The 10660-nt window shown below is 38.3% G+C and overlaps 1 protein-coding gene across 1 annotated transcript in view; it reads left to right on the top strand.

The window, feature by feature from the left end:
• Window positions 1–393: 393 nt before the first annotated feature.
• Window positions 394–10660, top strand: part of PPEF2 (protein phosphatase with EF-hand domain 2) — a 33915-nt gene continuing 23648 nt past the window's right edge. Inside the window, exons 1-6 of the mRNA XM_020988589.2 lie at window positions 394–448; window positions 5732–5859; window positions 5988–6045; window positions 6715–6890; window positions 7886–8000; window positions 9397–9443. Coding sequence (XP_020844248.1) covers window positions 394–448; window positions 5732–5859; window positions 5988–6045; window positions 6715–6890; window positions 7886–8000; window positions 9397–9443 — 579 coding nt within the window. The remainder of the gene's footprint in view (window positions 449–5731; window positions 5860–5987; window positions 6046–6714; window positions 6891–7885; window positions 8001–9396; window positions 9444–10660) is intronic.

Below are 10660 nucleotides of genomic sequence, written 5' to 3'. Positions count from 1 at the left end.
GACACAGAATCTGAATCAAAGAGAGAGAGAGAGAGATGGAAAGATAAAGGCAGAGAAATGGAGACAGGGACACAGAGACAGTCACAGAGAGGAGACAGAGAAGAGAGGGAGAGAGACAGAGAGACAGAGAGACAGAGACATCTACATTTTGTGAAGATAGAGCGCATGGAGCAGATACTGTGGCTCTCACCATCTTGTGCCAATAAGCATTACCTTTTAGTGGATGAGCGGGGGACACGAATTTGTTTTTGAATTAATGTGGTAAAATATCACTAAAAACTCTTCTCAACTGTTTTGTTTCAACTCTGCTTTATTCCCCCCCAAGGCAGATTCTGGCAGAAGCCATTCAGCCTTGATCTTGTTTGTCTTCGACCAGAAGGAAACTGTTTGGAGATGGGAAGTGGCAGCTCCACTCCACACCATTTTGTTCTCCAGAAGGCAGAGAGCGGTATGCATTTTCCATCTATCTATCTATCTATCTATCTATCTATCTATCTATCTATCTATCTATCTATCTATCTATCATCTATAGAGATAAGGAGTCAGGCTTAGAGCCAGGAAGACTCAGGTTCGAGTCCTAACACTGATGGAGACTGGCCGAGACCCTAGGCAGGTCACTTACTGCCTCTAAGACTACGTAAATTGCAAAACAAGGGCAGATCTGCATTGGGGGAAGGAATTTCCCCACTCCAATTTCTGGAGAAATTCCCTGAAGTTCTAGGAAGGCAAGCCGGGAACAGAACATGCTGAACATGAAGAGAAGCTCACTGGCTCCTGTCCATGTTGGCTTCTTCCCAGTCTTTCTTTCTCTCCAGAGACCTTTCACTGGACAGAGACTGAGACCATGTGCGTCTCCTCTCAGAGCCAGAAGCCAGAAGCCCAGTTCTTCTCTCCAAACTTTGGCCAGGTCTGTGCCTGGGCCCCCTCGGGCCAACACAGAGCATAGAGTAAGAGTCAGGGGAGTTTTGGGCAATTGCAAGGTTTGATCCCTGGCTTACAATAGGATTATCAAGAAAAACAATGAAATCAAATACAGGAATGTATTTACATACATATATATATGCACACACATATACATGTGTATACATATATATACACACTCCTGTGTGTGTCTCTATGTATATATGTATATATGTATGCATGTGTATGTATATATATATATATATATATTATGTGTGTATGTGTGTGTATGTTTATGGATCCTAGGTTAACCCATCCTGCTCTAGAATACTTTTTTTAAAAATTAATTTTTAGGTGAGGCAATCAGGGTTAAGTGACTTGCCCAGGGTCACACAGCTAGTATAGAATACTTTCTTTAATAAATCCACAGACAACCTTTTTAGATGGGTAGTGTTCTTTATTTGGCCTTGTTAACATTCCTGGCAAACTAAAAGGTCTCTGCTTTGTTTCTTTTGATTTTGTTTTGTCTTCTCTTACCTCCTGGAATTGTATGATTACCTTCTAAAATAATCATACTTAAATGTCAAACCTTTCCAAGAATTTTTTTTTCTCCTAATCATCAGGTTTTCTGCCCACTGAGTCGTCATCTGTTTTAATTTTCTTCTATTGGAGTAGAGACACTGATTCTCTTACCTTTCTCCTGGAGATCAACAGTTTAGCAGAGCGTGGTGAAAAATTAAATTTACACTCAGTTGTTTCCATAGCAACCGTCTCAGATCCCTTTGTTCTCAGATGCAGACTGCCTTCTTTTTATTCATTCAGTATTTTTGTTGATGTCTTCTGTCACTTTCCCTCTGCCTGGTTTAGACTCTCATCATATTTTGTCTGGACTATTGTTAATAGCCTTCTACCTGGACACCCCTGCCTTATGGCTTGATCTCCACTCCACTCCATCCTCCACTCAGCAGCCAGGTACAAGTCTATCCATAGCATGCTCTATAAAATCCTCTGGTGTTTAAAGCTCTACATAATCTGGACTCTTCTCCCCACCCCCCTTTTAATTGCTTCTTCATAATTTGCTTTCCTTTTAGTGATCATTTTGTTATCAGTAATTACTGGCAGCTAGATGGCATCATAGCGCACAGAGCATCAAGCCTAGAAGCAGAAAGAATCATCTTGAGTTCAAATCCAGCATTAGACACTTACCAGCTGTGTGACTCTAGGCAAGTCACTTCACCCTGTTTGCCTCAGTTTTCTCACCTGTAAAATGAGCTGGAGAAGAAATTGGCAAACCGCTCCATTATTTTAGCCAAGTAAACCCCAAATGCAGTCTTAAGATATGATTCAACAACAATACATAATAGGCACTGTGCTAAGCTCTGGGGCTACAGAGAAAGGCAAAAACATTACCTGCCCTCCAGGAGCTCACATTCTAAGGAAGGACATAATATTTTAATATTTTGATCCACTTGATCTAATTTTCTAGTTCTTTTTAAACCAGTATCAAATAGTTGTGATAATGTCTGATAATGCTACATCCCATTAATTTTTGCTCATTATTTTCCTTGAGATGCTAGAACTTTTGCTCTTCCAAATGAATTTTGTTGTTCTTTGGCCTACTTTTAAAGAGTATCCTCTCAGTCATTTGATTGGTATAGCACTAAATTAGTAAATTAATTGTAGAGTGATATTTCCAATTTTATTTTTTCTCAATTACATATAAACAAACATTTTTAACATTCATTTTTGAAAACTTTGAATTCCTATCTCTCCCTCCCCTTTCCCCTCTTTTGAGAAGGTAAGCAATTTGATATAGATTATATATGTGCAGTAATGCAAAACAATTCCATGTTAGCCATGTTGCAAAAGAAAATGCAGACCAAAACCCAAAATAATAAAGTAAGAAAAAGAATGCTTCAATTCCCACTCAGACACCATCAGTTCTTTCTGTTGCACTGGATAGCGCTTTTTATCTTAAGTCCTTTGGAATCATCTTGGATCTTGGTATCGTTGAGAATAGTTAGGTCATTCACAGTTGATCATTGCACAGTGTCGCTGTTACTGCATACAATAGTTTTCTGGTTCTGCTCATTTCACTTTGCATCAGTTCATGTAAATCTTCCCAGGTTTTTCTGAAAGCATCCTACCTGGCATTTCTTATAGCATGATAGCATTCCATCACAATTATATACGACAACTTGTTCAGCCATTTCCCAACTGATTGGCATCCCCTCAATTTCCAATTCTTTGCCACTACAAAAAGAGCTGCTGTAAATATATTTGTATATAAAGGTCCTTCTTTTTTTTATTTGATCTCTTTTGGATACAGACCTAGTAGTGGTGTTGCTGGATTAAAGGGTATGCAGTTTTATAACCCTTTGAACATAGTTTCAAATTGTTCTCTAGAATAGTTGGATCAGTGCTCCAATTTTCCCACATCCTCTCCAACATTTATCATTTTGTTTTCTGTCATATCAGCCAATCTGATAGGTTTGGGGTGGTACCTCAGAGTTGTTTTAATATGCATTTTTCTAATCAATAGTGATTTAGAGCATTTTTTCATATGACTATAGATGGCTTTGATTTCTTCTTCTGAAAACTGCCTGTTCATATTCTTTGACCCTTTATCAATTGGGGAATGACTCATATTCTTATAAATTTGACTCAGTCACATAGTTGAGAAATGAGACTTTTATCAGAGACTTGCTGTAAATTTCTTTTTCTCAGTCTGCTGCTTAACTTCCAATCTCGGCTGCACTGGTTTCTTCCAAACCTTTTAAATTTGACGTAATTAAAATGACCTGTAATGTACCCTCTCTCTTGTTTGGTCATAAATTATTCCCTCATCCATAGATCTCTGACAGGTCAAATATTCTATGCTCTCCTAATTTGCCTATGACATCACCCGTTATTTGTAAACCATGTATCTATTTTGACCTTGTCTCGGTACAATGTGATTATACCTAATTTCTGCCTAAAACTACTTTTCGGTTTTCCCAGAATTTTTTGTCAAATAGTGGTTTCTTGTCCCCAAATCTTGGATCTTTGGGTTTATCAAACATTAGATTACTATGGTTATTTGCTACTGTGTTTTGTGTACCTAATCTTGGATTACCGTTTTCATTATGTTTGCATGCGTGAACCATGAGCAGTGACTATCTCTTTAATTATTTGTCTCTCTTTCCTCGTTATTTTTCTTTCTTTCCAGTTTTCCATCTCTATTACTACCCTCTAATTCACCTCCTACAAAAGAAAGTTCCCTTCTGTAACTAATAAGTATAAGCAAGCAAAACAAATTGACTCATTGATCATGTCTGAAAACGTTTGTCTTGTTCTGCACCTCTAGTCTATGTCATCCTTCAGCCAGGATGCTGAGCTTGCAAATAGCCAAGACATTCATTAGAATTCTGCAATTTTCTTTTACATTATAGTATAAATTGTTCTCCTGGTGCTGCTCACTTTACTCTACATCAAGTAATAGAAGTCTTCCTAGGTTCTTTTTGAATCTGCCATATTCATCATTTTTTATGATGCAGTAATCTTCCATTACATTCACATTCTATAATTTTGGTGGGCACCCACTTTGTTTCCAATTCTTTTCCTGTAATAAAAAGTACTTCTACAAATATGTGTGTGCACAGCGGTCCTTTTTGTTTTTGAGCTCTTTGGGGGGTATAGGCCTAGGAAGTGCTACTGTTGGCTTAACAAGTTGAGTAACTTTGGTGAGATAGTTCCAAGTTATATTCCAAAATGATTAGACCAAATTATTGCTCCCACAAGGGGGTATTAATGTGTCTTGCCCCTCCCAGCCCCTCTAATAATTACCATTTCCATCTTTTGTTATTTTTTTTGTGCCAATCTAATGAATGCATGTGAGATGGAACTTTAGGGTTAGTTTAATTTGCATTTTTCTTATTGTAAGTGATTTGGATGGAGTCATACATAGCTGGAAGACTCCCCTTTCAAAGGAAACAGCAGCAAAAGCAAAAACAATGTAATAAGTAGCATTAATACAGTGCTTTAAGGTTTGCAAAGTACATTATCTATCCATCCATCCATCTATCTATCCATCCATCTCTCTCTCTCTGTCTGTCTATCTATCCATCCATCTATCCACCCATCTATCCATCTATCTATCTATCTATCTATCTATCTATCTATCTATCTGTCTGTCTGTCTGTCTGTCCTCTATCTATCTATCCACGTGTATATGTAATCCTCACAGCAACCAGCAGAGAATATTTTGCATGTTTCAAGGAATGATCCCTCTAAGTAAGTTCACCTATATTACACTTTTTCTCCCATTAAATATTTGGTTATCCTTAGTAAATAAGCTAGGATATGTTATGAAGTGAAAAATAGGTGAAAGTGTAAATGTCACAATTGTCTGAATTGCTCTTGAGGATGTTTGGCTCTGATAAAGTGTGAATTGGTATTTTTTAATCAACTTCCATAGTAACCACCTCAAAATGCTACGAGTACATGTATTTGTAAATATATGTTTTCTGAGTTTATGTTGGATCCAGAGAGTATCCAGTGGGGCCTGCTATAATAATAGCTGACGTTTATATAGTGCTAAAAGAAATAAAGGAGTTTGCTCAAGGTCGTGAAGCTAGTAAGTGGTGGCATCTAGTCTTGGACCTGGGTCTTAGCACACAACATCCTAGGCCTCTTTCCACTGAACTACAGTGGTTTTCTATCAATCTCTTCCGAAATACATTCAATTAAACTTCTCCTTTTACCATCAAAATGGACAATGCAACCGCTGTCACACCTTGTCCCACTGAGCAGCAATAATTCTCCAATGTATGGTTTTCTGGCCCTGTCACAGCCTTCAAGGCAGCAGTCCTGATCCAGAGATGGTACCGCCGCTACATTGCCCGCCTGGAAATGAGGAGACGATGCACATGGAGCATCTTCCAATCCATAGAGTATGCAGGGCAGCAAGATCAGGTCAAGGTACAGTGGCTGGGAGACATTTGAAAGGCTCCTTTTTGGCCAGATTTTTCAATGTGAAGCTAGGGGCTTAGTCACTCTTGGGTTTGGATGTCATTTCCAAGTCAACCTTTTCTTCTCTTCTTTAGCAGCTCCATGATTTCTTCAGCTACCTTGTAGATCACTTCACACCAAGTAGCCACAATGAAAGTGAGTATGACCCTCCTATGGAACTTCCCCTAGCATGCAGACCTCATAAATCAGGGGTTTAGAGGTAAGGGATTGTGCATGTTTAGAGGGGAGAGATTGCATATAAAGATGTGAAGGGAAATCTAGGGGGAGGAGGTGAGGAGACTCCAAGCCACGAATTCATTTGAATTCCCTCCTGTCATTTCTCTTCTTTCTCCATTTGGCCAGAATCCATCCAATTTCTGCCTTAAGTTAGACAGCTCATGATTTTCTGAAGATTGCAGTATAGTACTTACCTAGATTTGTTTCCATGGAGATATCCACACACAGACACTGTTTCATTCCCCTCATCCTGAATTGCACTGTTCTTCTTTCTCTCCTTTGGAGTTCTCTTCTCTGCTTTGAAGTCTCCCCATTGATAGGGCATATTGATGAAGCCAGAAGATAGAGACTTTTCATGTTGTCCTCCCCTCCCACTGTCCCATGGTCTAAAATCACCTCTCTTCCCTCTACCCTACCAAAGCTCCCATGCCTTTGATGAGTTTCAGGTGGGTGTTAAGAGACACAGCAGATTTAGTCTACAAAATAAGAATATTAAACCTCTGAGGTTTCTTATAATTCTAAAGTTCTGACTCTCACTTGCATCTGTATCCCAGGAAGATTCAACAGAACTTTTTCTCTCTTGATTAGGGAGCTTCCTTAGCTGTATGTTCACAGAGAAGAGACTCCTTAAGGATCCTGAGATGGAAAAATATTGTGACTATGAATCCATAGAGGTGCCAGACTGTTACACTGGACCCCATCTGTCCTTTCCTCTCCTTCCTGATCATGCAACTGCCTTAGTGGAAGCTTTCAAACAGAAAAAAGTAAGCATATCAAGTGAATATGGACAATGATGCTCAGATCACGAAGACCCTGATGCCTTTTTGTGTAGGAAGACACCAAATTGAAGTAAACACCCCCAGATTTTCACTTGTGTATTGAAGACGTCAGCTCAGGGGATCACAGTTCATTCTCTATTCAGCCAGTGTTTCTCTAAGATAAAACTGAAAAGGTTACATCAATTAATACAACATATATATCACATACATGTATATGTATCTATGGATTTGTGGACATGTATACATATACACTTATGCATACATATATACACACAAGTATGTATGTGTATATAGGAATTATAGATTTGTACATATAAAATTACATATTAATTAGACTATGTATATATATATACACACATGTATGTGTTTATATACATTGTATGGCATGTGTGAATGTATCTGATACATCTAGACATGTATCTAGTATATACATATATACTACGTATACATGGTAGTATATACATAATATGTATTCAAGTACAGAATGCACACACATATACATGTATGTATATACCTACCTTCATTCATGTGCACACAGTCCACATATATATATATGCACATACATGAGATACATGCTCACATCCTACATGGTTTGAATAGTGTGGCATATTAGAAAAAGCATTGAATCGGAGTCAGAGGACCTGAGTTCAAAAATCCTATCTTTGCAACTTCCTGTATGACCTTGGCAAGTGACTTCCTATCTCTGGGTGCCATTTTCTTAACTTGATGATAAGAGGGTATAATAGTAGGAGAGGAGAAAGCACTGGGGCCAAATGGTTCAAAGATCCAGAAGGGAATGAAATGTACAGATTTTAGGGTGGAAAGGAGTGTTGGGGCACCAGGTTTCAACTAGGACTCAAGGTCTTTTACAATCGTGACTCTTTGGAAATAGCCAAATAGTAAATCCCAGATCTTTCTTTACTCAGAAACACCCCTTTTGTTTTTTGTCCTCTTTCCCAACCTGCTTTTTCTCCCAGTAGCAGCTGCATGCCCGTTATGTCTTAAATATTCTTCACGAGGCCAGGAGCCATCTCATGCAACTGCCAAACATCAACCGCCTTTCAACCGGTTACAGCGAGGAGATCACAGTGTGTGGTAAGGAAGAGCTTGGGTATACCAAGAAAGTCTTTGTTGTTTGGAAGCACCAGAAGGGAGGACCTACACTGTACACTAAGCAGAAAAAGCCCTAACCCAGGGGCAGGGGGCTGAGGAATTGAGAGCTGAGGGCATTATGTACTTAGAACCAAAGGGAAAACTGCTCAGCCCTGCTTCTGTGAAAAGATACCTGTAGCAGGCCTTGGGGATGAATCCAGATGGTCTTCTCACCTAGAGGTGAATTCAGGTGATCCTGTCACCTAGAGAAACAGAAACATTGACCTGTTAACTGCAGGGTCCTCCAATGTGAGGGAGCAATCAGAGGTCATCAATTTAGTAAAACTGAGGTGACTTTTTTTTCATAGTTCATTTAAGGTCTTAAAATTACAGCTCAAGTTACAGAATGTTGAGTATAAATCCAAACATTTAATTTTAATTGAGCTATAAAATGTTTTTATTATTACTTTATGAATAAATTACATAATGGATTCATATTTTAAAATTTAAAAAAAGGTACATGTAGCCTGGGTCCAGAAGTATGCTAACAAATGTTTAACAACCAGCTCTCCAGGAAGAAAAATGTGTATAAGACGTATTTTTATGTTTAATCTGTATTAACATTTTCTCCATCGTTTTCTTAAGTCTAGAAAATGAACAAAGCCATAAATCAAGCCCTGTTTTGTAACATCTGCTCATTTTCAAGGAGCAAATGCTCACAACTGGTTCTGCAGGTTGATTCAAGCTGGCTTTAGCACATTCCTGCCTGCAGGTCCCCCAATATCATGTACCACCACCAATATCTCTTTTATCAGATCAACCAAAGGACACCCTACCTTAAGGGAAAAGACATTTAAATAAATGAACTGCTCACAGTTGTTCGCTGCTACTGCCACCTGTTGGTTCCCTGTTGAAATGCAATGGCCTCCTTGGGGATGGCATCTCAGCTTCGGGAGCCATCTTAATTCTTTGTCTCAGTCAGCCAGCCACCCAGAGACACCCCTAAGCATTAACTCTACCCTTTAGACCCCTTTTCTTCTGCCTCAATGACAACTCCTTGGATTCACTCTTCTTTTAGAGTGAAAAATTCCTTTCAACTCCCAACTGGAATCTTCACAGTTTTCTCATCAATGAAGTCACTGTTATCTCCACAAACATTTACTTCATGCAGTTCTCTCTCAGAAAAAAATATTACATTCATTACCTCCACTTGTTGCTATTACTACGACACCAAAAAATGCTATTCATTTCTTACTTATGGAGAATCTAAGAAACCAATAGGTCAGGGTTTTCCCTCAGGGAAGGTATGTGTATTTATCTTTTTTTCTATTTAGAGTAAACATCAGAGAGAGTAACAAATACCAGTTGGAACTGATTATTTTTTCTCTGCCTTCGTTAGGAGATTTACATGGCCAGCTGGACGACTTAATATTTATATTTTACAAGGTATGAATGTTAAGTAAAATATGTAGATTATCTATTTTTAAAAATGATTAACTGTAGTTAGAAAATGATTTTATCTTATTAGATGGTCTTACAAAGACCCTGTAGTAGTAACTTAAAATCTCAGGATCTCAGAGGTGGAAGGGGATGTAGAGGCAGCTAGGTGGTGTACTGGGTAAAGTAAGAGACTTGGAGTCAGGCTAGACCTGAGTTCAAATCCTACCTCAGACACTTACTGACTGTGTGACCCTGGGGAAGTCACTTAATCTCTGCCTGCTTCAGTTTTCTCATCTATAAAATGAAGATAATAATAGAACTTCCCTCACAATGTTCTTGTGAGGATCAAATGAGTTAATCTATGTAAAGTATGTTGCACACTTTAAAGTACTACACAAATGCTGGTTGCTTCTCCTCCTTCCTTCTTCTTCTTCTCCTCCTCCTCCTCCTCTATTTAATCCAAACTATATCTGAACGACATCCTCCCAACTGGAGTTCTTAATGTTTACTGTGTCATGGACACCTTTGGTAGTCTAACCAACCTTTTGGACCCTTTCTCAGAATAATGATTTTAAATGCATCAAATGAAATGCATAGTGTTATAAAGGAAACCAACAATATTGAAATATAGTTATCAAAATATTTCCTCAAGAAACAAGTTACAGACGCCAAGTTAAGAGCCCCTGCTAAACCATACCTGACAAGTGGTCATGTAACATTTACTTGAAGTGTCTAGTGACAGATGTTCTCCCTTCCCCATGATGGAATCCATTAAGGCAGTCCATTCTACTTTTGAATAGTTCTGTTTGTTAGGAAGTTTGGCCATATATGAAACCCAAATTGACTTCTTTGGAAACTTACAGAAGGAACATAGCTGTACCATATAAACTTTCAGGATTATTTTAGTATGATATTCTATGATTTTTAGCTTATATAAAGTGATAGGTGAACAAATAGAAGGGTTTACTGTGCAGCAATCAATTTTCTCCTTTTCTGGTAAATAATAATACAGCGATTCTAAACTTTCTAGAGAAATGAAGTTACTTAAAGCTTCTTCCATAATGTAATACCACAGGGAGCTTATAATTGTATAGTATGCCTTTCTAAGATTCATATAAAATAATTCATAATGTAATATAGCAAGTGCAGTTATCCCTTTCACATCATGGGGCTAGGGATATGGCACCCCTGTGATCTGGAAAATCCATGTAAACGTTTTTGGC

Source organism: Phascolarctos cinereus, unplaced genomic scaffold (assembly GCF_003287225.1).
Source record: "Phascolarctos cinereus isolate Bilbo 61053 unplaced genomic scaffold, phaCin_HiC Scaffold_9;HRSCAF=440, whole genome shotgun sequence".
In the NCBI taxonomy this organism is placed as follows: Eukaryota; Metazoa; Chordata; class Mammalia; order Diprotodontia; family Phascolarctidae; genus Phascolarctos; species Phascolarctos cinereus.
Note: the sequence above shows the minus strand (reverse complement) of the source record. Positions and strands in the feature narration are given on the sequence as shown.